The sequence below is a fragment of the Amblyomma mixtum genome, chromosome 5, assembly GCF_055824585.1.
Source record: "Amblyomma mixtum isolate Tamu chromosome 5, ASM5582458v1, whole genome shotgun sequence".
NCBI classification, from domain to species: Eukaryota; Metazoa; Arthropoda; class Arachnida; order Ixodida; family Ixodidae; genus Amblyomma; species Amblyomma mixtum.
In genome coordinates, this window is record NC_143016.1 from 135,936,290 (window position 1) to 135,961,291 (window position 25,002).

At 48.2% G+C, this 25,002-nt stretch overlaps 1 protein-coding gene and 1 pseudogene across 1 annotated transcript in view; both read right to left on the reverse strand.

Annotated features, from left to right (window-relative positions):
* Positions 1 to 945: 945 nt before the first annotated feature.
* On the reverse strand, positions 946 to 4,380 carry LOC149343864 (uncharacterized; annotated as a pseudogene).
* A 6,498-nt stretch (positions 4,381 to 10,878) lies between these two features.
* LOC149343865 (uncharacterized) overlaps positions 10,879 to 25,002 on the reverse strand; it is a 93,833-nt gene continuing 79,709 nt past the window's right edge. Inside the window, exons 6-8 of the mRNA XM_089546091.1 lie at positions 24,577 to 24,621; positions 21,440 to 21,482; positions 10,879 to 11,129 (exon numbers count right to left, since the gene is read on the reverse strand). Of these exons, the coding sequence (XP_089402217.1) occupies positions 10,969 to 11,129; positions 21,440 to 21,482; positions 24,577 to 24,621 (249 nt within the window). The 3' untranslated portion in view covers positions 10,879 to 10,968. The remainder of the gene's footprint in view (positions 11,130 to 21,439; positions 21,483 to 24,576; positions 24,622 to 25,002) is intronic.

A 25,002-nucleotide genomic window follows, 5' to 3' on the forward strand; every position in this document is an offset into this window, starting at 1 on the left:
GCGTCTCGTCGTGTCCGCGTACGCTTCTGCATCGTCCTGGATTTCAATGCCGCCACCGTCACAGCTGCTTAAGCCGAGCAATGAAGCCTGTGATAGGCCCGTAAACATTTCATGCTTACTCTACTCTAGGTTACGGGAGAGGCACATTTTTTTTTTGTTTCCAGCTCTCGCCTGGAGGTATTTCATAAGATATGTGTGCTTAGCGCGTTTGCGAACTTAAGAGCTGTATTCTGAGCAGTGTCACAAGCGGCCGTTTTGTACGGGCAATGACGAAATGCATGCTTCGATTCTGCATCTCGTGAGATGAACCTAACCTTGCTACTTCAATAGATTCGGATTATCCGCCGAACCAGTTTTTCGCGACTGGTTGTTGTGTCGTGCATTTCGAGAAAAATTACTTTTAAGTTTTATTACAGCAATACTGGTGCAAATAAAACCCGCCGCTAGCTGTCTCAGTGGCTAAGGCCCGCGGCTGCTTTCCCGAAAGCCGCGAGTTCGATACCGGTGTGGGCGAAAAGCAAGAGTAACTCAAGGCCATTGGCATTTAAATAGAAAAATTTTATTCACAAACCCACTAAACATTGTTGTTGACAAATTTGCTGTCCACTAATTTTTCGGACAAGTTTCGCCTTATTTCGCTCTCTTTGAGCTCTAACGGCGCTACTATTTTCCAAGCACTTTGATCGCGCAAAGAAGTGCATGCGCGTCACTAAATACATGTAAATTAATTGAGCTGTGGACACCTCAGCATGCTGTGGACAACCAACACCATTCGTGCCTTTTTTTACAAGACAATCCAGCACGTTCCAAAACAGGTCGCCAAAAAACTCGCCCTTTCTAGCCTGTTTTATAGTGCCCTCTACCGTGCTTGCACAGGCAAACAGCTTTTCGAAAGAGTACGCGAGACTGCCACTGACATATTCACGCTCAATAATGAGCATAGCCTCACGCGGCAGAGAATCCTGCGTGCCAAGTGCGTTCGCTCTGCAGAGTTCACATTGCGTTTTCTTTTTCATTTTGAAAGCCAAATAGTACAAGGCTGTTTCTTCTGGTGATGGAACACTGCATCTGTTGTCGTTGGAAGCATTGGGGAGGTCCATGAAAGGTATCGCCATCAGCTCCTGCCAGACCTGTTCTTTCATAGCTTTTTTCTGGATAAGGGCGTCGCGACGCTTTTCTCCGAGGCTCTTGAAGGCACTAAGTAATACACGATCAGTTCCCATCTCACAGTTCCCTTTCACAGTTACTTCAACAGGTGTGTAAAGAGAAAGCAGCCTAAATAATTGGCTAAACTTGGTCACTGTAGGGTGGTTTTCGTCACCTCCAAATGACCTCATTAGGCCAAATAATCTCTGGAATAAAACAAAAACATTATATATGAGCATTTCTAGGCATTTTTAACGTGCCATTATAATTACCTCAAGCGGGTCTTGGTTTAACTTCGCTGTGAGAATATAGCTGATGCCCTTGTTGTGTAGGAAGTCTATAATGGACAGCACTGACATCAATGTCACCCGCAGGTACTCAACGGTTTGATTTGATGCAATGAGTTTGGTATTTCCTCTTGCTTCCGTCCGGTTCATCATGTCGAGGAATTCCTCCAAAAACTGAAAAAAAATGCGTGTAGATGAAAAATAGAAATAAACGTATTAAACTACAACAGAAATGGTGCATTATACTATAAAATATACTTTTTTTCTTCTTCTCACATTAAGAGATTTCTGATTGATTTTTTTATACTTAGTACACAGAAACTGCTTACCTGAATTTTAGGAGAGCCTTTTCTTATTCCAGCTTGAGGAATCTTGGCATTCAGGATGTCAAAAAGATCATTTAGCAGCAAAGTAACTTTTTTAGTCTCGGCGCTGTCGGCAAAGCCAGGTACTTTTAGCTGCCGGTAGACCTTTAACCCCGTCGCCATACTGCGGCTGAAAAGCTGAAAAACAGTTTCCTGATTATACTACCGCTACAAGTCAGCAAGCTTCGAATATAGAAGCTTAAGATATTGTTTGCCAATCAATAAACGTTGCCCACACTTTAAATATGAACTGTCTGTGGTAGGAGCGTGCGTACGCAGTATTTAATCTGGAAAGAGTAATAACATGTTGGCAGGGAAAGGCATCTGAAATATCGTACTTGAGTTGCCAGGCGAACATTAATGGTCTGAAGCCCCTGTGACTTGACGTGATACTCCGTCAGTTTTGGCAACACTTTAATCTCAGCCTTTTTCTCTGCCTCATAAAGCCGCTCGTAGTGATGGTAATTTACTTGATGGTCCCCGATCTGGAATAAAATTGCCACGTTTGAAGGGAATAAAAGCAAGGCACACATGCTCATTCAAAAGAAACAATTCTCCACATAATAAGAAGGCGTGGTTATAATAACTTACCTCTCCATACTTGTGCTTCATCAAATGATTTCGGACGCACTTGATTACGTGCGGCATGTCGCATATGAAATGCAAAAATGTACCGTCAGCGAGGCATGGGTGTTCCATCTTGCATTGGGCCTTGCCAAGCTTTCCGCTGACCCAAGGTGCTTCCTCATTGACTTATTGTTTCCAGCGCCATCACTGATTACAGCCAAGACTTGGGCGCCATGCTGGTGAAGCTGCAGAACAGAGTTTAGTACTATTTTTGCCAGCACCCAGCCTGGTGCTGCTCCCGTTGTGGCATAGCTTGCAATGGGCTGAACCCACGTATCGAACATGGGATTGAACACTATAACTAAAGCATAGTCTGCTAGTTGTTCAGAATCCACTTTGGCAACATCAGCATAGTTCATAAATCCATCAAATTTGCAAGATGTTCTGTTATATTCAGTTGCTTCCCGCAACTTCTCCTCATCAGTTATTATACATCCATAGGTTTGATGTTCTGGCTTTCCTCTCATTTGAAGCTCAATGCTTTCGAGGGCAAATTTGTTCCAACCGTACTCACACGGCCGACCCGTCAGCAGCTGCACGAGGCGACATGTACTTGGAAGGGGAAGAACTTTCATACTAGAAAGGGCCTTGTAACCCTTCGGGCTTGTTATCCGCAAGAGTAAGCAAACCATAAGCCAGTCGGCTGTCTATCTATGACCACGGGGCGATTTTGCTGCCTGCTGCATTACAGCTGCTCGGAGGGCTATTTTTTGTACCTCAGGCAAATCTTGGGTGATTTCATCCAGAGTCCTTGTCAACGCATTCTTCAGCTTCTCACTGAGCCGCTTCACTTCTTGTTTTTTTTCGTTCTCGTGCTGCAGTGGCACGGATTAGCCGCTTTCTCAGCACACTTGCTGCCACAGGCACCTTTTTCTTCGGTCGTGTCGATGTTACCCTCCGCTTCAAACATTTTGCGAAGCTGGTGCACATAGCACACACTTCTTTGTCTGCACTTGTCAAAACAGTGCAGTCTTTATGATAGAGCGTACTTCAAGCATTTTGGGCCACGCTGCTGCAGCTGGCGACATCGAAGTCAGAGCAACCACGGCAAAATTGCTTTGTGTGCACGATCTGCAAAATTGCTTCTATATCTTTCAAAGAAAAAACCTGAATGTCAGCATCCCACTTGTACAACAACCTTCCATTTGCTTGGATAACGTAGGTCAGGTCCTCACGACACTTTTCAGCATTGTGTCAACGCCTTCCTTCATCCCGGCGTCATAAACACAACCTCTTTGTATTTTCTCGCCTCCTCCTCAAGGGCCGCCATTCTCCAGTTTTTCGGAAGCTGTATCGATGAGCTCTTTTCCACAATCTGTGCAAAATCAATGCCTTGCACGGGATCAGACAATGCTTCAGGAATTTCTAGTTGGGACTCCGCAGATGTGGCATTAGCAGGGGCCGCATTGATAGGTACGCTGGGTCTTTTTTTTTTGGCGACATTTCTCGATAAATAGCTCGGAACAATCGGGAATTGGCACGGAACTGCATCAGGCTTCAGTGCCAAACACCCACGGTCCATCTAGACAATCTGACCGTCAATGACATGCTTGTAAGTCTTCACAATGTCATCTGCCACAAAATGTACATCACACACCTTGCAAGTCTTGCTGAGCACTTTGTCTGCACGCGGAATAGGTCGAACCCACCTTCCGAGAAGCTCCGGATCGGATGGCGGGGCAAAAAAGTGCCGTTTCTCCGGGTTGCTCTTGTACCCGCTGGTACAGCCGGGCACGAAGCAAGTTGGCATCGTCGCGCTCGAAAGCTGCTTCACAACCAGCAGCGCTTGTTGTTCTGAGTGCACGGTGGGGACCACGTGTTCGCAGAGCGCACAGGAACACAAATGGACAAAAAAAAAGGCAACGACAAACGCGGGCACGGGCTAAGTAGTAACGGCGGGAGAGGGGCCGCACGCGCGCTGGCGACCGCGCAAACCTCGACTGCAGCGCCCTCTCACCGCCCGGGTACAAGCAGCGCCCGCTTTCAGCGGAGGAGTTATGGAACTAAAAAAGTATCTATAAACGTTGGGCCTACCCTCCTTAAATGTGGCTGCGCGCCCGTACACCTACATGCAAATTCTACTCAATGACCGCATGGCTAAGATATACTTCGCCCCTCTCACTTCCGCCTCCTAAACCGTTCAGAGTATCGGTACCCCACAGGGATCAGTCCTTTCTCCCTTCATGTATAACATCACGCTCAACCCCCTCGCCCCAAAAATGGCAACCATTCCCCACCTAAAGCACACTCTTTATGCCGACGACATCACAGTTTTGTCCTGCCACGGCAGTGACGGCGGCATAGACAACAGCTTACAGGAATCCGCCACCCTCACCCAAAATTACGCACGAAACATCATACTGTCATGCTCCCCAGATGACTCCGAACTGCTCCTCATCCAACCTAGCAACCGCCGCTCATAGCGCTACATCACTGCCGTTGAATTGAAGGGGGACCCGGTATAGGAGGCTGACACCCTCCGCGTACTGGGACTGCACATCCAAATCGACGGCAAAAACCCAACCACCCTTAAGAAACTCAAGCAAGTTGCAGGAGCGATATCGCACGTCACCCGCAGAGTTCGGAGCCATCATAGAGGCATGAATGAGCGCGACCTCTGTCACCTCATTCAAGCCTTCGTCATCAGCCGTGTGCTGTACACTACCGCATACCTACAACTATCCAAACACTACATAAATGTATGGGATGCCTTGATCCACAAGGCATTCAAGGTAGCACTTCATCTTCCCCCCAACACACCCACAGACAGATTACTAGGCCTGGGCATGCATAACAAGATCGGGGAACGCGTGGACGCCTGCCGACAGGCCCAATACATAAAAATCACACGAACCTCCAAAGGCCGCTATATCCTGGACTACTTCGGAATCAGAATATCGGCCAACGACCCAACCCTCCTCGCCATCCCTCGACCCCTTCACCGGGAGCTGCTCCTCAAACCGCTTTCGACGAATATGCACCCGCCCCACCATGAGCAGCGCCGCAGAGCACGTGCTAAGGCACTCCATCGAGTGTACGGCTTCGAGCCAGACGCGTAAGGGTGGACGCTGCTTGCACGGATGACGAAGCGACAGCAGCTGTGGTGGACTCCTCTTCATCCACCCTCCTCACACTACCTCTCCCTCCGGGTACCTCCCCAGAGGCTACGGAGCAAGCCGCAATTGAAACTGACATCACCCGCACGGAAGAAACGGTAATTTTAACTTACTCCAAAACTGCGTTTCTAAATTTTGCTCGAGGCCGAGTATATATGTCCCTGCTTTTGGCATACTAGGCTCGCCCGATGTACCCCCACCCCGCCAAGTGGTACCGATATGAGTGCCTGAGCACTCCAGGAATCCAGGAAACGATGCCACTAACCTTTTAGCCCGAGGTTCTTTAATCGCATTCACGTGGCCTCCGATCGCGGATCCACGAATGAGCGTATGCACTCATTCAGCGAGCTGACGCAGGCCTACAGATCCTCGCGCCAGCTCTACCCCTCATCCCACCCCACCGCTCCTTAAAGAACAAACACCGCAACACTTTTGCGCAGATTACAGACATACACTGTTGTGAACGCGAATTTCGAACACCAGAACGCTCCCAAGGATGGCGTCCAGGCCTGCGTCTCTCCGAGCCTACGCGTCGTCTTCGTAGAGCGTGTTGCGCGTTCGGCCGGTCAGCTACCGAGACGCCACGCCACAATGATTTGTTCTGCCCTCGGCCACGCGTCTCCAACACCAGGTGTTGGAGCGTCCCGGTGTTCGAAATTGGCGTTCGCAACAGCTTGCCCCCGCCCGGAAAACTGCGCACGAAGGGAAGAGGTCCACAGCCACTTCTCGAAGTGTCGAAGTCTGGGCTTGAAAGTCTTTGTCCGCTGGCCGTCAGTGGATCGCGAACTGGTTTCTTCCGGTCGTTGTGTCTGAAGTCCAGCTCTGGGATTTTCTCTTTGAGGCGAGGCAAACCGAACCACAAACGCCAAGCCACACACAACAAAGGAAGTGCCTTCTGTAGTCCACTCGTACCGCCAGACCATCACTAAATCAAAAGTTATTTCCTTGTTGTGACACATCTCGCACGTAGCGTGCTTTTCGCTGCTGCTTGTAAATATGTGAATATATACATATATCTTTTTCGTGCTGCTCCTAATCAATTCCCTGTCTCATCATTGCTCCTGCTGGTCGGCGACAGCGGACCCGCCTCCCGACGACAACTGAGGACCCGCGTCTCAACAGCACACTCCCCTAACCCCTTACTCTAGCCCACTCTCATTCCTCTTTTCCCACTCCTTTCCCACTCCTTCCTGCGCCCTATGCCCACAAGCCTTCGCGTCTTCACTCCACATCCTCTCCCTCTGCCCGGCGGACCCTCCCCCGCGAGACCTAGAGAACCTCAAGACCTGAGAGGACTGGGAGACCCTGCTGCGCTCGGAGGACCCGTCATTGCTTGCCATCGCCACCGGCTGGGCTGCCTGTTTTTGGACCTTAGGAACATCAGTACTAGTGCAGTGCGGTCGTGGGGGGACCCAGGGGCGTGCCCCGAATTCCATTCATATAAAGTTTTCTTTCTCTCTCACTCTTTCGAGACGAAGCATGCGATTATGGGGACTTGGCTTTGTAGTTCTTCTAGGTGCGGGACCATTATCATCCTAACTTGTTTAACCCGAGGGCCCCCAATGAGGCATTACATAAACGGAAGAAAGGATGGCGGTTACGGGTCACAGTAATTAAAGCAAGCAAATATACATATAAATAGCAGACTTGTGCAAAGGGGACTTGAACTTAGGGTAACAATGTATCGCAAGAAATGCTTTCAATGAAGAAGAAAACAAGTAACAAATCAATATTAGGACATGCATGAGCAGCTCCTCTGGAAAGTGATTTCTTAATTGTTTTTATGTTGAGGAACTGAGGTCAGTGGAAATATTGTCAAAACGGTTGCTCCAGTCTCCGATAGCTGCTGGAAGGAACGGTTTACTGGAAGTGTTATGCAGCCGTGTGTGCGCTGCACAATCTTTGAATTAAACTAACCTGGTCATGATCTTGAAGGAGGTATATTTAAGCTCTCATGCAAGTGAGAAAAATTAGAAACAGGCAAAGTCGTGCTGCTTATGTGATGCTGCCAGGGGTACAAGGCAAATAAATATTCGATATCAGTTACGCGTATCGTTTAGTTATATTCAGGTGGGATGAAACGAGCGGGTCGATTCTGTAACGCTTAGAACACCTGAATTATTCTAGATAGACATTCGAAATTGCCCATGCATGGTCTAGTTTAGTGCGGGGCAGCTTCTAAAGCGATTTTTCAAACCGCGGCCGATGAAAAAGAGATTGTTCGTTGAACGAACCCAAGTAGTTTAGAAATGTTTGCCTAACGTTACGTGATATGGTTTGATCAAGTTTATTGACTCGTGATTTCGGCGCCTACGTAATGACGTTATTCGATCTGAGATAGCGCGAGCTTGTTTAGCAAGTATGGATAAGGCTGGTATTGGCTTCTAGTAAATTGTCCTCATTTTCACACGGTACGATGTATATGCTAAACCGAATCGCTCAACTTTATGTTATTCTATGGACAGTTCATTCTAGACCTTTTACGCGACACGTTCATGAATTTGCAATTTGATGCATACCGCCTCATGAGTCACGGGCACATGAATTTGTGATGAGGTTCAAGTCATTATGGAGTAATGACTATTCGTTTTTTATCGCATACATACTGCGATACACGCCGCATACATGCTGCGCCATCGTCTGCGATCAAATGAATGGGTGAGAAAATTACTTTGTTGAACGGCTGTTTGCATAGCTCTGTCAGCGTGTAAAGTATTCAAATTACGCAGGAAAATTTACGCGCAGCCTACCTCGCCTGCAAAGCCCTTGAAAAAAAGGCACACATGATAACTTAACTAGGTGATCATTATAACAATTTGCGTTAAAGTACAAGAAATCAAATTCTAACAACACAGAAAATGCTATCCTATCGTTCGGCAGCTCAGCTGTATTCGATATCCTTAGTACACCGACCGTAGGTGTCTTGCTGTGCACACTTTTTTTTTCGCGACCAGTAGCCACAATTCTACGGCGGAATTAGAGAACCACGACCTTATGCTGCGCCCCTAACGGGTGTAATTCATGAGTCGAAGCTTATGGTAGCTAGAAAAATTTACAGATTAGTGCCTTAATTACGCATTCCAAATATTGTACCGTGATGTCAAGTTCAGCACAAGGAGCAGCGACGGAGGTTGCTTTCCAAGCTGGCTGCTCTTCGCTGATAGCACCACTTTTAAACGCAGCGCCCTCCCGTGCCGCCCTGAGCTTTCAGCGTTGAATGAAACGAGCCGCTCTGTGCCGGCACCTCACACACAATATTCGACTGCCCTGCAGTTCGTGGGTCCGTGGCACAGGAGGCTCTCCGCCTCATTTTGTAGGCGCGCATACGCCGTGGCATGCGTCGAGTTTGTCGTCTGCTCAGTGGCTCTGGATTTTCAAATCAGCAGTGCCTGCTGCGCGGCTCGTTGCCACAGCATGGCCACTTAGATCGTGTACGGGTTGTGGGTTTCTCTGGCTGTTCCCACTGGCGCGCGTCCCAGGAGAAGTATGTGATTGGTGTAGAATGCAATTACCTCCTCGCGGCGGCGGCTCTCTCACCTCACCTCCATCTTTGAAGTTCCGAATATTCCCTTGACTGAATGATGGCGCTCCTGTCTATGCCAGTTTCTTAAAGGGCATCTCACGCACCGTTAGAAGCCGGGAGGACGAGGTTTCTTATTTGGCTTGGCTAGTGTTGTTCCGTAAACGTAGATTCTGCCTCTGAATCGGCAGCTTCCCTTTCCTCTGGGAGCAGAGAAATTATTTTAACGCGATATCGTTGCGGCTGCGGTCCGGCAGCAAATCTGGCGTTTCCGGTGGTGTCTTCGTCATCGGCGATGGCGGCCGCGTTGTGAGCGAAAAAGCAGGGGGCTCACCTGTAATCTAAGGCGTGTGACTCTGTGACGTCATCATAACTTGCGCACCGCAGCAAGTGGCAACCTGCCCATAATAGTTTGAGCAAAATCCCCACCGTGGCAGGTGTTGTTGTGTTGATAACTCGTCGCGAAAGGTTGCTCGGGAAGAGCAGCCTAGGTCTCACAAGCCCCATCGGTGGCTTTGTAACCGCCACCTGCTGGTCACTGCGGCAGGAGTTGAATGAGGACTCCCAGCGACGTATGAGGGTAGAGAATGACCAATTCTACATATATGAGCATTAATCCATTAATTATGTTTGATACCGTTCAGCCGGCGCTTAAGTGTCCCTTCTAATTGCTTTCATGGTGCACTTTTCGCTAATTCAATTAATTTGCCACATTTGTTAGGCTCGTGTCGAAAGTTTTACATTTTTTGAGGCTTGCCTCGAGAAGGAACGCATTTTCATGGCTGGATCCACAGATTATGCCCATGAATAGCCAAGCCGAATACGAAACCTCATCTTCCCGGTATTCCTGAGCATTTCCATTGTGGATGAAGTACAGCGTCGTCTGGTTTCCCTGTAGGTAAAATTGGAAAACTGTTTGCACTAGGTATAGTCCCTTGATCCTTCAAGTAGCGACTCCCTCCTCTGCGCACCCGGTTTCTTCTACGGTGTGGCCTTGACTAAGTGCTCCATCCTCTGTAGGCCCCACTCATTACCTTCCATCGCACATGTTTTACTCTCTCTCTCTCTCTCTCCCCCTCTGTTTTTCTTACCAGCTCAGTACACGCACTGGGCAAGGAATGTTTGAAGGTCAAGTGTCTTCGCCGGCCATGCCTTCGGTGTACCATACCTTGGTCAGTGTAGCCGTGAATAATTCGCGTCGTATTTCACAAAAGGGTTCAAGTAGCCGAAAAGAATGCATGTTAGGCGCAGACATCCCACGCGCACACACAGCCAGCTTCCCAGGAACAATGTGTGCGATATTTGGTGATAGTGAAATATTTCTACATGCCTTAGACTTGTTCCGCTCCTATGTAGTGATCGTACACAGTATGTCGTAGCGCATATGACTAATTGGGTGATTGAAAATTCCGCTTTTTCAGATACACATCCCCAGTTTTTGGAAAGGTTTTCACCTCTTCAGGTTTTCTTCTTGGGTTCGTGCTTTCAACTGTTCGCTTTAAATAGTACTCCAGCTATAAATATCGTTTTTTTGCACTTGACCCATTTACACAAAAACTGCGATCATTTCAGGGGCTACACTAGCAAGGCGGTCTCCACAATGTAAAGTTGATACAGATTTAAGGAAAAGGAACGATAAAGTAAAGACAACCATGCATCCTTTCTTAATATCTCTGGGTGATTTGTAAGGATTTTATAAATTCATGTGCGCGCAGCTACAAATCAATTACAAAATCTGACACCAGTCCAATCTGTGCACTACTCACCAAACATCCCAACCCCGCCCCGAACATTGTCATCAGGGGACGCAAAAAAGCTCGCAGCAAACATTTATTACGACCCAAAGTTCCCCGGGAGGGCAGTTAAGCCTAGAAGACAGTGAGTCTGTGCGAGAGGGCTGAGAGCTACTAAAGGTCCATGTAGCCGGAACTGCGCCGCCTGACCTCCTGGAACCACTCGCCCTGTATGGTTCGCCATCCAATGGGCGCGTCGAAGGAGCCAGAGGACATGCTGTCATCGGGCATAGGTTCTCCGTTCGTCTCTTCTTGACTAGTAGAGTCGTTAGTGCCTACAGCATGAAAGAAGAAGTTTGTTTATCAGTTATGTTGCACTTTATATTCAGGGCTTCATGTAATATTAATTTGATTATGCACGTCCAGAGAGCGAAAACCACTGTTATGGCTTAAAATGAAAAAAAAAAAACAAACAAACACCTCCTCAAAACATGCACGGCGACAGTTTGTCTTCTGCCCGAGTAATGAAATATGGTATAGGCATTTGCCCTGCAGTGCGCATAGTCGGGCTGATGATGATGTATTTGTTATCTTGGAACGACGTGGATTCCAAACAATAGTTTCTGCTATGTTCTGTATTTGTGCCTATAATTGATAAAGAGGCAAGGGAGCATCTTTTTGGCCATGAAATATACGTGAACACTAGAAACTGAATCACCAGTATCGAAGCACGATCGAAACGCTTATCAGATTTTCTAACATTTCCATGCTGCGCTTACAAAGAACCACTGCTTGTGAAAATGAGCCAACTGAGGCGTTTTCAAAACAGTTGCATATCTCCGTAACCAACAAGTTCGTCGAACATAAGTTCAGTTTATTTTCCGCGCAGACCGTTCCTCAATGCTAATACTTAAGGAATGAGATTATCTTCAGCATGTTCCGTTATTGTCTGATTATCAGACGGTGAAATCCCGCAGTGACCGTCTGCCGGAATCGACGATGTCAAACATCAATTACAGGACAGTGGAATGTGCTGCATGTGACCTAACTGCGCTTATCCCGAAGTAGCTTTCTTGAACTGCGCAGCGGTGGGTAAGAACGTTAGTACAAGGGACCCAGGACCAGATCGTCATAGCTACACCGCTTTGCCATGCGTTTCGTGAGCAGGCTGATGGTGATAGTGCCGAGCCGATCCCGTGTTTGCTGCGCTGTGGCAGCCGTCAGGAAGAAGACTTGCTCAAGCGCCCAGCATCGGAAATGCCGGAATGTCGCTGGACTTATTCCGGTGTTGAGTGGCAGTGCGTGGCACATGGTCTTTCTGGCTGGGTCGTCACGAACTCTGACTTCTTAGTTCGTAAGATTCGAATTTCTTTAAGCGCCTAATCGCCGAACTCATGCTCGGCGATTCAAATTGCTTCTTTCATTCACTGGCTCGATTACCTTCGGCTACAAAAAAAAAACACACTTCAAAGCCACCATTCTCTCTTCCAACATAAACTTTATTCCCTATGAAAGCTGAAGGCGATTTTTGACGAAAATAAGCTTATATCGAAAACTGAAACCACTTCAAGCTTGACCAGCCACCATCGCAAGTAAGCCGTTCGTAAAAAGAAAGCGGCAAGAAATTCGTTTTGCGTGTTGGCTTTCTTCAGGATCTTTTTTAGGTAAGGTCCGGGGCAAAGAGTTAACTTTTGAACAGCTGGTCGATCTGGATGAAAATCTCAGGGGTGGTGCACTCTTGTGTTGTTGAAACACGACTGAAATTTTAATATTGCTCTTTCATTGCGAAATATGTAGTTGGCATCGAAATAAGCTAATGCTACTGACAGTTTAAGAACACTTATCATCAAAATACTTGTAATTTGTTAACTTTTTGTCATAATTAAAGTACGACCTGAGAGCGCCTGATATACGACAAGGAGGCGAGGTAGTTTTTTTAAGGCCACGTTTCTTTAAAGATCACGCCAAGATGAAAATTTTCGCCGGTCAGAGATATGTAGAAGTTAATGTTTTTGCCAGAAACACCTGAGAGCGGACGATAGTAAGCAGCTTCTCTAATTCAACAGGTGGTGCCTCTCCGGAAAGCACCTTCAAAATAAAGTTTCGCTGAGCGGTGAAAATATGATAATTTCTTAAATGATTAGCTGTTGCGAAAAACGCATACTGAGAAAGACGAGTTCAGTTAGTTGAGTACGTGGACTGTTGTTAGACATAGGCACTGCTTTCTTCTTAAATAAAAGCTTCTGCTGCACACGTAGGGCCTCGTAAGTTTACGTGATTACCATTTTTTGCAAGTTTTGTCACTAATTGTTTTAGTTTTGAGTTGTATGCCGACTTTGTTCGTCCTCGGAGACGAGTAGAAATAGGCCGAACACTAAGAAAAAGAGGCGTTGACTTAATGAAGAATAAGCTCCAAAAATTCGTTTTCTGAGGTCACATGACGCATTTCTGCTAATTGTTGACTTTGTTTCATCCTTTGTTTTACAGCTCGCAAAACAAGTATTGTATTGTTTTGCTTGCGTTTCTAATTTGTGCCTACCTTCATTCTTGACAAAACGCTTCCTAAACGGGAAAATAAACTTCGGTATGCCTCTTTTGTGTACGGTGTGCGCTTCAAGCATCGTTCTTTCCTGGACCGGTTACACCTCCGGCTCTACTTTACATAAAAACACTTTTTTTAAACATTTCTACTGCACAGCTAGTGTCTACCTTACCTGTCTATGAACCTGATATAACAACAACGGCGAATCAGTTTCTTTGGTAAAAATGACATTTTTAATGTTCATGCCGCGCATCTTAACCTAAACTAAAAATAAACACAGCGTGCCATTCCAGTCATCTGCTCATCGTGAACCGCCACTGCGCGTTGGTATTGCGCAGCTCCGGCCATTGCACATTTATGCTTAATATATTTTACCCGGAACCGTGCGTAAAGCAATCCCATTTCGAAGCCTACGAGCATTTTGCAGCTCTGCGTGTGGGTGGCAGAAATAACTGCACAGGTCACCACGCAAGCTGTTGGACTACCGGTCCTTCTCGCCACGCACAAATCGAGACAACGCGGTGTCGCCGTAGGGGCCCACATGGCTTTGCTGTCAGTTCTCGCGGCGACCCTCTCCGACTCACATCCATGTTTTACGGTCAACTTTCCTTCGCCGACCGCACAAGCCTGTCACCTGTCGGCTGGGAACTGTGTTCGTTGGAACTGATGCCGCCGTTGGGGTGATCACCATTGGGTTGTTGCGTCCAAGACAGCCCCCGTGGAAATGGCCAGGCAAACATTATTTCAATGCGAAAGCATTATTCGGGTCATCGAGTAAGAAATTCGGGGTCGGTGCTGGCCAGCAACAGTCGCAGGAGACGTCACCATGGTATCAAATAAAAATATTAGATAGTTTTAGTATTGCGGGCTTTCCGTAATTGCGTGAATAGCGGAATAGCGGCTCCAGAGTGCGCATGCACAGAACGCTAACGGGGAAATAGTGCAAGCGTACGACCGCAATTTTCACAAGTTAGCTTTGCAGCAGTTCGGCTATTGCGCCCTTACCGTGAAAACATGGCGGCGTGCTTCCATGCGGGAGCCGCCCGCTTCAACCGATTTAGCAGTCTTTGTTATTCAGGTCGGCAAGTTTACCGGCAACTAGTGGTGTTGTTCCTTTCGCTATGACTTACCTTGCTTCGACTATAACGTTTAAGCTGTAACTCACCCCAGTTTTTTTAGATACGCTCTAGATTCTGGAGCGTTCAAGCCTAATGGAACCTCAAGCTGCCCGGAACATAATAAAAACATCCGGAAAAAAAACAGAAATAGATTTTAAGCTTTGTCGCGGTGTTTCATGTGCCTAAATGATTTAACACAAGCGTACATATTAAAGTTACAAAAATGTTTTAAACATTAGACGTCATGCGATGGAATATATTCCTGCTCGAATGTTTTGTACTTAACATTGCCTTGACTAGACGGCGCTTCCGTTTACCTTTTATATTTCATTTTATTTTAATTTCCAAGTCATTCTGCGGGCCAAAAAAAACGCTGCTTTAATAGTTGGCTTAAAAGACTCTGAAATATTGACACGGATATTACACGCCACACAGCTGGGGACACAAGAACTGTTCCAGACGGCCGAGCGGTCACAAGCAAGATCGCGAACACACTTCCTCACTTGTGAGCGATATTATTGCTCCCTCCTCTGCAGCATCGCCTCGATGCGGCCCGCGTTCACAGTGGACAGTGGGGAAAAGGGGTTAGACGCGCAAAGTTAAACACGGTTATCATGACACAGAACCTGCGGCACTCAGCGTCAAGTATAATCAGCAGGACGGTCGTGGTACGGCTTCATACGAACGACGTGCACAACATCCACATGTGGTGGTCTGTGCGATGGGCGGGCTGGGGTTGCCGTTGAAACTTCGTACGTCACGTCGCTAATGCCGCGGAGAACACAGTAAGGGCCGAAGTATCGGCGCAGTAATTCTTCAGGCAAACCATGGCGACGAACTGGTGCCCAGATGCACACACGGTCGCTTGGCTTGTACGTAACAAATCGCCTTACGTGATTGTAGCGGTCAGCGTCGACGTGCCGTTGACTGTGTATTCGCTGCATGGCCAGTTGACGTGCTTCTTCAGCCTGCTGAATGAAAGTGGCGACGTCAAGATCAAGCTATCGGTCACACTGTGGGTCGACGGGCAACATGGCATCCAAAGAAGTAATAACTAGACGACCGAAGACAAGCTGGAAGGGCGTGAGCCGCGTTGTCTCCTGCAGGGCCGTATTGTAAGCGAACGTTACGTATGGGAGAATTTGGTCCCACGTTTTATGCTCCATGTCCACATAAGAAGTGGAGAGCATGTCGGCCAGTGTTCTGTTAAGGCGTTCCACCAAACCATTTGTCTGTGGGTGGTAGACTGTTGTACGCCTGTGGCTGATTTGGGTCACATCTAGGACTGCCTGAGTCAAGCGGGCCGTCAAGGCAGCCCCATGGTCAGTAAGGATAACCGCAGGAGCGCCATGACGCAGCACGATGTTGTGTACAAAAAACGTAGCTACTTCGACAGCAGTTCCGTTTGCAATTGCCGTTGTGTCAGCGTATCGCGTCAAATAATCTGTCGTGACAGCAATCCAAAGTTTTTCAGTGGATGACTTCGGGAAAGGGCGGAGTAGGTCCATTCCCACTTGTTGGAAAGGCGTCTTCGGAGGCGCTATGGGGTGAAAAAAATCTGGTGGGTTCGAAGGGAGGAGAATTACGGCGTTGGCAGTCGCGACAGGTTTGGACGTATGTCCGCACTGATGAAAGTAATATGGGCCAGTAGTACCTCTGCCGCATCCTTCCTAAGGTACGACTGACTCCCAGGCGGCCTGCAGTTGGTTCGTCGTGGCAAGTGCTCAAGATATCAGGTCGCAATTGTGACGGTTCTACGAGCAGAAATGTTGTGGTGTTGCTCTCAAAGTTGCGCTTGTAGAGGACGCCGTTTTCAGAGTGGAAGATTGGAGCCCACGACGAAAACACGAGGAACACGGGGACCATCGTAGCCTTCCAAGTACGCGATGAGCGGCGCCTCCCTTTGAAGCTGCGCCATATCGGTTGCGCTAACAGCACCAAGGAAAGAGAAGTCTTCAGTGATTTCCGGGGAAGCCAGGTCCACTGCCGCACGTGATAAACAATCCGCATCTTGGTGCTGCCGCCCCGACTTGTAAACGACCGTTACGTCGTACTCCTGCAAATGGAAGCTCTACCTCGCCAAACACCCAGATGCACCTTTTAGGCTGGACAGCCATCATAACGAGTGGTGATCACTGACAACGCGAAAGGGTCTTCCGTAGAGGCATGGGCGGAACTTACTGATAGCCCAGACTACCGCAAGGCATCCTTTCTCAGTCGTTGAATAGTTGTATTCCGAGCGCGAAAGTGTACGGCTTGCGTAAGCGGTGACTCATTCGACGCCATACTGCCACTGTACTAGGACCGCCCCAAGGCCCTACGTTGCTTGCATCGGTGTGTATGTCGGTTGCTGCGGCGTCATTGAAATGGGCGAGTATCGGTAGACGTTGCAGCTGGCGGCGGAGCTCCACGAAAATAATCCTCTTGGTCGCTTCCCCCCACAAGAAGGGCGTGTCGTCTGTGGCCAGCGGTGAATTATTCTGGAGAAATCTTGGACGAATCGCCGATAGTAAGAGCACAGCCCCTAAAAACGTCGAAGAGTCTTTTTGTCAGTGGGACGCGGGAAACTGGAGACAGCAGCGGTCTTGTTGGGATCTGGGAGAACACCGCGCGCGCTGACAACATGGCCGAGGAAGCAAAGCTTCTCAAAACCGAAATAGCATTTCTAAGGCTTGGTCGTAAGTTGCGCACATTGGAGCGCCCGGAGCACTGTGCGCAGCCGCTCCAAGTGTTGCTCGAAGATGGGCGAGAAAATCACATCGTCCGGGTATACGAGGCATGTCTGCCACTTGAGCCCAGACAAGACAGTGCCCATCATGCGTTGGAAAGTTGTCGGTGCTGAGCATAGTCCAAAGAGGAGCGCCTAAAAATTCGTATAGACCATCAGGCGTCATAAAAGCAGTTTTCTCGCGGTCTCACTCGTTCACCTCTATCTGCCAGTAGCCGATTTTGAGATCTAAGGAAGGAAAGAACCTGGCATCACGTAGTCTGTCGAGTGCATCATCAATCCTGGGGAGCGGGTAAACGTCTTTTTGGTCACGTTATTCAGTTTACGGGAATCGACACAAGATCTCAAGGTGTTGTCTTTCTTTTTCACGAGGACCGCCGGTGACGCCCATGGGCTTGTCGACGGTTGAATGACATCGTCGGCGAGCATTTCGTCCACTTGTCTTTTAATGACTTCGCGTTTTGTCGAGGAAACGCGGTATGGGCGCTGTCATACGGGTGGTGTAGTCTCGTGGGTAATAATGCGATGCTTTACGACAGGCGTACAACCGACTTTGGAGCTTGTGGCAGAACAACCCGCGAAGTCGGTTAGAAGCGCCGAGAGAAGAGTCTTCTGCTCAGGCGCGAAGTCCGGATTGATTCTGAGAGACGGAAGGGCAGGGCATGGTGGGGCGAGGTCTTGAGGGCTTGTCTCCAGGGCGCACACTTGGGGCAACACAGCGAAGTCATGCAGGAAGGCGACAGCTGTACCCTTGGCGAGGTGCTGCAACTTGTTGGCAAAATTTGTAAGGAGCACACTAGCACAACCGCCTTGTAGTTGGACGAGCACGCGGGCGACGGATACTCTCTTTTCGAGCAGCAGGGGTACGTGGCTGTCAGCAGTATCCTCATAGTCGTGGAATAAATCATTCCTTACGAGAACTAGCACACTAGACAGGGGTGGCACCATTACGTCGTCGTGAACAAGTCGCAGAGCATTTAAGCGTGAATCGTCTGTGTCAGTGAGCGCCACGGCTCGTTTCGTCGAGAACGCGACACGTGCTTCGGGCAGGTCAATGACAGCACCGTTCGTCTGCAGAAAGTCGAGACCCAGGATCAAGTCCCTCGCACACTCACGGAGGACTGGAAATTCGCCGACGTACACAAAACCACGGATATCGACACGAGCTGTGCACCTACCGTCGGGGATAATCAGGTGACCCCCAGCGGTGCGAATACTAGGTCCCGACCACCCCGTCAAAATTTCTTCAGTTCTAGAGCAAGGGCGAGGCACATGAAAGATGAATCGGCACCAGTATCCAGAAAAGCGGTCACGTCGACTGCATCACTTTTAAGGCACAAATTGGAGGTAGCACGTCGGATCCTGTCGCCACGCGCTCCCAGAGGAACATCGTCGCGTGGTAGTGGCGCAGGAGGATCTTCACAAGTCCCGGCATCAGCGGCCTTGCCTCCAGAGGCCGCTGGAATCACTTTTTTCGGCGTGGACTCGGAGGACGGTGTCCACAGTAGCCTGAGGTTTGACTGAGGTTTGGAGAGTGGTAGCGCCTCGGCGACGGGGACAGAGCCTCCCGGTGGTCTGACGTGATGTGGCTCTGGCGTGTCGACACATGATATGCTATCTCATGCGGCCGTTCCCCGTTCTGTGGGCAGGGCTCGTCCGGCGCGAAACCACGCAGGCCCACGAGGCGGTATGGGCACGCCCTGTAGAGGTGACCCCCCTCGCCACCGTAATAGCAGAGGGGCCGACGATCCGGGGCACGCCACACTTCACTCTTTCGCGATCGCTGGTAGGCTGGCGGAGCGTCGCCACGAGGTGAGCTCGGTGAGAGCACTGGTAGAGTCGCGACAGTGACGTCGTACCCAGAGGCCGGACGTAGGACGGACGCATATGTGGGCCTTGCATCATCCTGACGAGGAATCTCAGGAATTTGGTGCTATTGTGCAGGCAGGCGCACCTCGTCCCGGACGACTTCACTCAGTGGCGGGGAAGATGGTGTATCGGACGGCGTCCGGAAGGCCTGCAGTTTCTCTCTGACGACAGATCGGACCAGCTCGCGTAGGAAGGTCGCGTCGATACTCAGAGGCATAGAGATGGGATCAGACCGAAAGGTGCTGACGTCACGATTCTATTGGCGGGTCCGCTGTTACAGCGTCTTCTCCATAGTGGCCGCCTCGGTGATAAATTTTGCCACAGTGTGCGCTGGGCTGCGCACGAGTCCTGCGAAGAGTTCTCGCTTGACACCCTGCATGAGGTGGCGAAGCTTCTCCGTCATGTTGAGATCCGCGCGTTTAAAAAGACGGGTCATGACCTCGTAGTACATGCGTAAACTCTCGTTGTGGCGCTGGTTGCGCGAGTGTAACGCAGATTTTGCTCGCTCTCGACGGTCTGCATTCGGGAAAGTGGCTATAAGATTGCGGTAGAAGGCTTCCCAGGACGTAAACGAAGCTTCATGATTTTCGAACCATGCCCGAGTCGACACTTCAAGCGCGAAATAGACATTGTGGAGCTTACGGTCATCGCTCCAGCCATTGTAACAGATAATGCGCTCGAAGATCTCGAGCCAATCCTCGGCATCCTCGAACACGCCGGCATGAAATGACGGGGGTGTTTGTGGCTGCTGACAGATGATGTGCGCCGGGAGCCTGGTTTCAGTTCCCATGGAAACTGGTGCCTCCGAAGTCCGACGTTTCGTCGCCCTTGTTGCAGCCGGAAGGAGTCCGAATCCACGGGACGCTTTATGGATGCGGCGGCCGCGGCGCTGGTGAACTGGGGTGAGATCGGTAATGGTCGGTAGCCTGTGCGGGTCTGGAAGCGTGCCCAGCACCTCCACCAGATTTGTCACGGATATTACACGCCACACAGTTGGGAACACAAGAACTGTTCCAGACGGCCGAGCGGTCACAAGCAAGATCACGAACACACTTCCTCTTCACCCACTTCTGAGCCGTATCAATATTATACTTTAGCAAGTTAGCGGCAGTGGCGACCGTTTAGAAGTACCTTTCACTCCATGTCCAGCAGATCGCGTTTAACGTTTTCAGAACGCTACACTAAAACTGCCTGCGGGGATAAGTTGCTTGCGGCACGCTAACGTAATTTTCCTTACGTCAGTTATCAGGCTAACGCTATACTCTAAATCTCATCGGAAGGTGCGAGGATTTTCTTCCAGAACTTTCTGACTGCGAGGCGAGCACGGAATCCACAGGGAACAAAGAAGCTTTGCTCCTTGGCAAACAAAAAAGAACCTGCTACATGCCTTGCCTTACGGCTCTATCCTAATAACTAAGTTTGTCGTCGGAAAGCCAGGGAAAAAAACTGAAAATAAGAACCAGCAAAACTACATTAATCAATGCTTTCCCATTGAAAGCATAGAAGTATTCTAAAGTGTCCACCATGACTTAAAGAAATGGTGATTGATTCGTTTGAGTGAATGAACCTTAAGATTGATGCTCATTACTAGGGTAAATAAGTAGATCCCGCTAAAAAGATTTCTAGTTTTAGTAGCCAGGCGCCCATTTGCAGTAAGCGAATGCCGGGAATCAGGCCTGCCAATGTCGATTGCTAGAAGATGAAAAACATAATTTCTCTTGGCGCAACGGGTTGTTTTTGAAGCTATTAAAGGTTGATTCAGAATCCATTGCTTATGGACTCTGGCATGCCTGGTGGGTTCTTCGAAAGCACGTCATCAGTCGCTGAGTCACAGTCACTTTGATGCTATAGCTTACTCTAGCGCTTTCAAACTGTTCCACTTGCATGTTTCACCCACTGCAGAATAACGGCTTGCTGGGCGAGTGGTGCGTGATGCAAGGGAAGAACGCTGAAACCAAGACAGTATAAGAAAGAGCGATACAAGTGCGCTGTGTCGTGTTCTATCTTGGGCTTTCTTAGCTTCGCCGCTCTTCGCTTGTGTCCTGTTCTTTCTTCTGCTGTCTTAGTTGCACAACAGTGCTTACGTTTATGTCCAGTAGCTTCCTACTTAATAAATTTATTTGCTATGGGCTATGTCGAATACTGTAGTGGAACCTATTGCGAGTGGTGGGCACCGGCCATACTTTGTTCCACGGGCGTCCAAGCTTGTCTCTAGGAATCTCTGATCGCAATGGAAGAACGCGTTCTAGTGACCAGTCTTGGACATTCTAGAGGTCCCGTGCGTGGCATGAGTTGAAGACAGCCATGTTGAAATGATCATTGGCAGCATCACACCGACAAAGCTTAAAAGATTTAAGCAAGGTGAAGGTTTTTCGACTCAGCGCTCACCTGTATACGGTCCTGGGCCACCTTTGGAAAACTCGACTGCATTCTGTGAGAATGAAGAGGAGAACAAAAATCCCATTTCTTCTTCCCAAGCCTGAAGCGAAAAATAGTCACTCCGAATACGACTACAGCGAAACTAGGTAGCGTGTGTTACTTTTTGACACGGCGCGAAACAGCGGAAAAGAGAAGAATATAATTTCAAAAGCAAGCTGGTTGAGGTCTCATTTCAAGGTAAATCACTTATCAAAAAAATTGGAATGTATATCTAAATAAAAGGTATGAAACACATCACGTTGTTTATGACTTAGACTTGACTAACGTGCCTGATACAACATTGCCGACCCATGGTAATGTGAGAGTTTTCCAACGCTCCCAGTACACTCTGATTTTGGTGTGTAAACAGTGCCTCCCGCTCCTTTAACAAAGCTACACTCCCACATGGGCTGCAAAGGGAAAACTAACAGAAGTGCTCTCAGTTTTCAACCCTGTTACTGTAATGCATGTGGCAACGAGGAATGAATATTTATAGCAAAGTGCTCTGGTATTTATACTGGCAGCGTTTGGGCAGAAACGTACGCAGTGGTCGTCTCGTGCGCACATGCTGATGATGATACACTCGGCTACAGTTAAACGTTTAGTATTCATTGGTAGTACCTTAAAGAGGTAATAATTACTCATTACCGTCCACACAAATGCAACCATACAGCTTCAAAGGAAAAATAGATTGCTTGATGAGAAATTCCTAGTTCAAGAAAGGGACGTCTTGCTGTGGCAGTATGAAGCCGAATAGTTCAAAAGCTTTAAGCGTGAATGTTCTGATACATTGCGTTTAAAGGAATGGCTTCAATCACCCGTTCTTCTTCCGGGTTGACAGCCCTCTCAGCACTTTTAGTCCTTAATGTTCTGTCTTGTTCAGGCGCTCTTCTCGGCTAGCGAGCTCGCTTAGAGTTACTGAATGCGTGAGGCGACATAATGCTCTCCCTCTGCTCGATCGCCTTACCGATGGGTTAAGCCACATTTTGACCATATTTCTTAAGAACATAAAGCTCACGTTCGAAAATCAGTCGCGCATTCATATTTCTTGAGTCATCCGGCTCCTATGCACAATCACAATAGCAGCATTCAAGACGCAGAGCATTTTAAAGCGCGGAACGAACGAACGAACAAAAGATGGAGCTCATTATTTCAGACCTGTAGCTGGAGGGGATACAAATAGGAACAATGCTTTGTGCTTTAATGGAACGCGCAATCTGAGAAGTGCAGTTGAAAGTACCACTACCTGAAATTTTTATTGTAAGAACACTCGGAAAAGTTCTGTGACCCAGTGCTGTAAATATATTTTGTAAAGACGTTTTAAAGTTACACTTCAAGCATTAAAATACTATGGAGAAATTAATATAGAAATGTCTATTTAGAAGTTGATATCTTTATAATACAACATCTAACATTAGGTGATAATTTTTATCATGACAATAATATTTCAAAGACACATTAAGGCACAGAGCATTTGGAAGCGCAGAACGAACGAATGAAACATGAAAGTGATTATTGCGAACCCGTAGCTACAGGGGATACAAATAGGAACAAGGCGTTGCGCTTTAATGGAAAGCACAGTCTGATAGGGGCAGTTGCAAAGCACTGCTGGTTGAAATGTTTACTGCAGGAAAACTCGGAAAAGTTCTGGGACTGGTGCTCTAATTGTATTTTGTAAATACGTTTTAAAGTTACACTTCAAACATTACAATACTATGTAGACATCGTTTGTAAAAACGTCTATTTAGACGTTAATTATAAGTATAACAGAACATATAACATCAGTTGTTAATTTTTAACATGGTAGTTTTATTTCGAAGACAACATTACAATAACGATCACTTTGAATGTTAAAGTTTTCGGTACAACTTATGCTGTTATATTTTAATTTCTAATAGTTATGTCGCATCCCAATGTGAAATGTAATGTTTCTACAACTTACAAAACATATTTAGAGGGTTATTTTATTGTTCGGTGCTACGTGCATTATTGCAAGACCCCAACGCTGACTGCGATACCCCGCCCATGACGTACCATGAGAAGCTGGTGGCGGGCTGATATCTGCTTTCATAACACTCTTTATGGCATGTTGAGAATGGGGCTTCTATCCCACCGCTGGAACCAGTGTTGGAGACGGAGGGGTCCTGGAGATGACTAACTCGTTTAGCCCCGCAGGTACCGGCTCCGAATGACGATGTCGGACTGCGCTATCGAGGAAACTGTACAAAAGGGTTTATTCTACATATTTACAGATGAGAATCGAATCGAAAGCAATGCAATGAGAATGCTCCGATCACACAACAACATCCCGTTAAATACGGTTCGCGTTCCCTAGATCCCTGGCTGGGGAACTTGGTTCGAATAACGTTGTCCAATCGGATGGGCCATTGATGACGCTGGCGGTACCACCCACGGCACGGGGCAGTGCTGAAGCTCTCTCGCTCTCTCACAGCTCGGGGGATGAGAAGGGGAAGACAGTCATCAAACACAGATGCGTCACCTTGACCACTGCCGCAAGTTTTCTGTGCGTTGCCTCTGTGGGAAAGCAGAATCCCGCAGTCTCCTCGCAGGTGGTTGAACCTTCTCGAACTCCCCCGCCGGATGGCCGAAGCACGAGACCCATTCGACACAGCGTCTTTCAATTAGCAGCCTCGCTCAGCGTGACCCTGCGTAGCATCATCCAGTCCGGTGACCCGAAGGCCGACTCGGCCAACGTATACCGCTGTATACAGCTGCTTCTTGTGCATCTCTGCTTCCAGCGTTGCTGCTGCGGTCACAAGTTCTCGCCGCATCTCTGCCTAACGACGACACTCGTCTGACAGTAATTTCTCCCAGGCCCGTGGGAGACAGCGTCCTTCGATCGGTTCGGAGGTTCGGTGATTTGGAGAGCAACAACCCCCGTCCGTCGTCGTCTATGCTTCTGCCGCCGGCGCCAGGCCTCGTTGTCCACTCTTAACAGGCACCATTACACTATAATTTTTTTCGGCAGCAGGTAGGGGTTTTTAAGATAGTACAATGAACACAACACCGCAAGTACTCGCACCGAAAAGCTATAGAACTAATAAAATGAGATTGTCGAGCTTGAAATACCTGTATGGATAACTCACATGCATGCATTCGTCGTCCTCCGCCAGCAACTTGGAGTAGCATTCCTGGAGAGGCGGGAAAAAGAAGTGCCACGTTCTGGACTATGGCTTTGGGCTTTGAAGAACTCAGCAATGGAATTGGCTGCAAATCCTGACCGTATGCTTCCAGTTTCGGAAACACTACGCTAACGTAAATCCAACTCCCCAGGCACTCGAAAAGTAATACAGATTAAGGCAACGCACGCAAGGCTGTTACTTTTAGATTCAATTTATGCTGGACGGCTACAAGGTACAGTTATGACACACCATGCTGGTGTACAGGTGTAAATGGAAACGTGGCTCTCCAACTAGGAATTTAAATTTATTTGAAGGAATGCGAAATCTTTGCGCAAAAATAAATTATGTACTTTTGGGGTAGCTTTCATGGCAAACATCTGCACACACTTT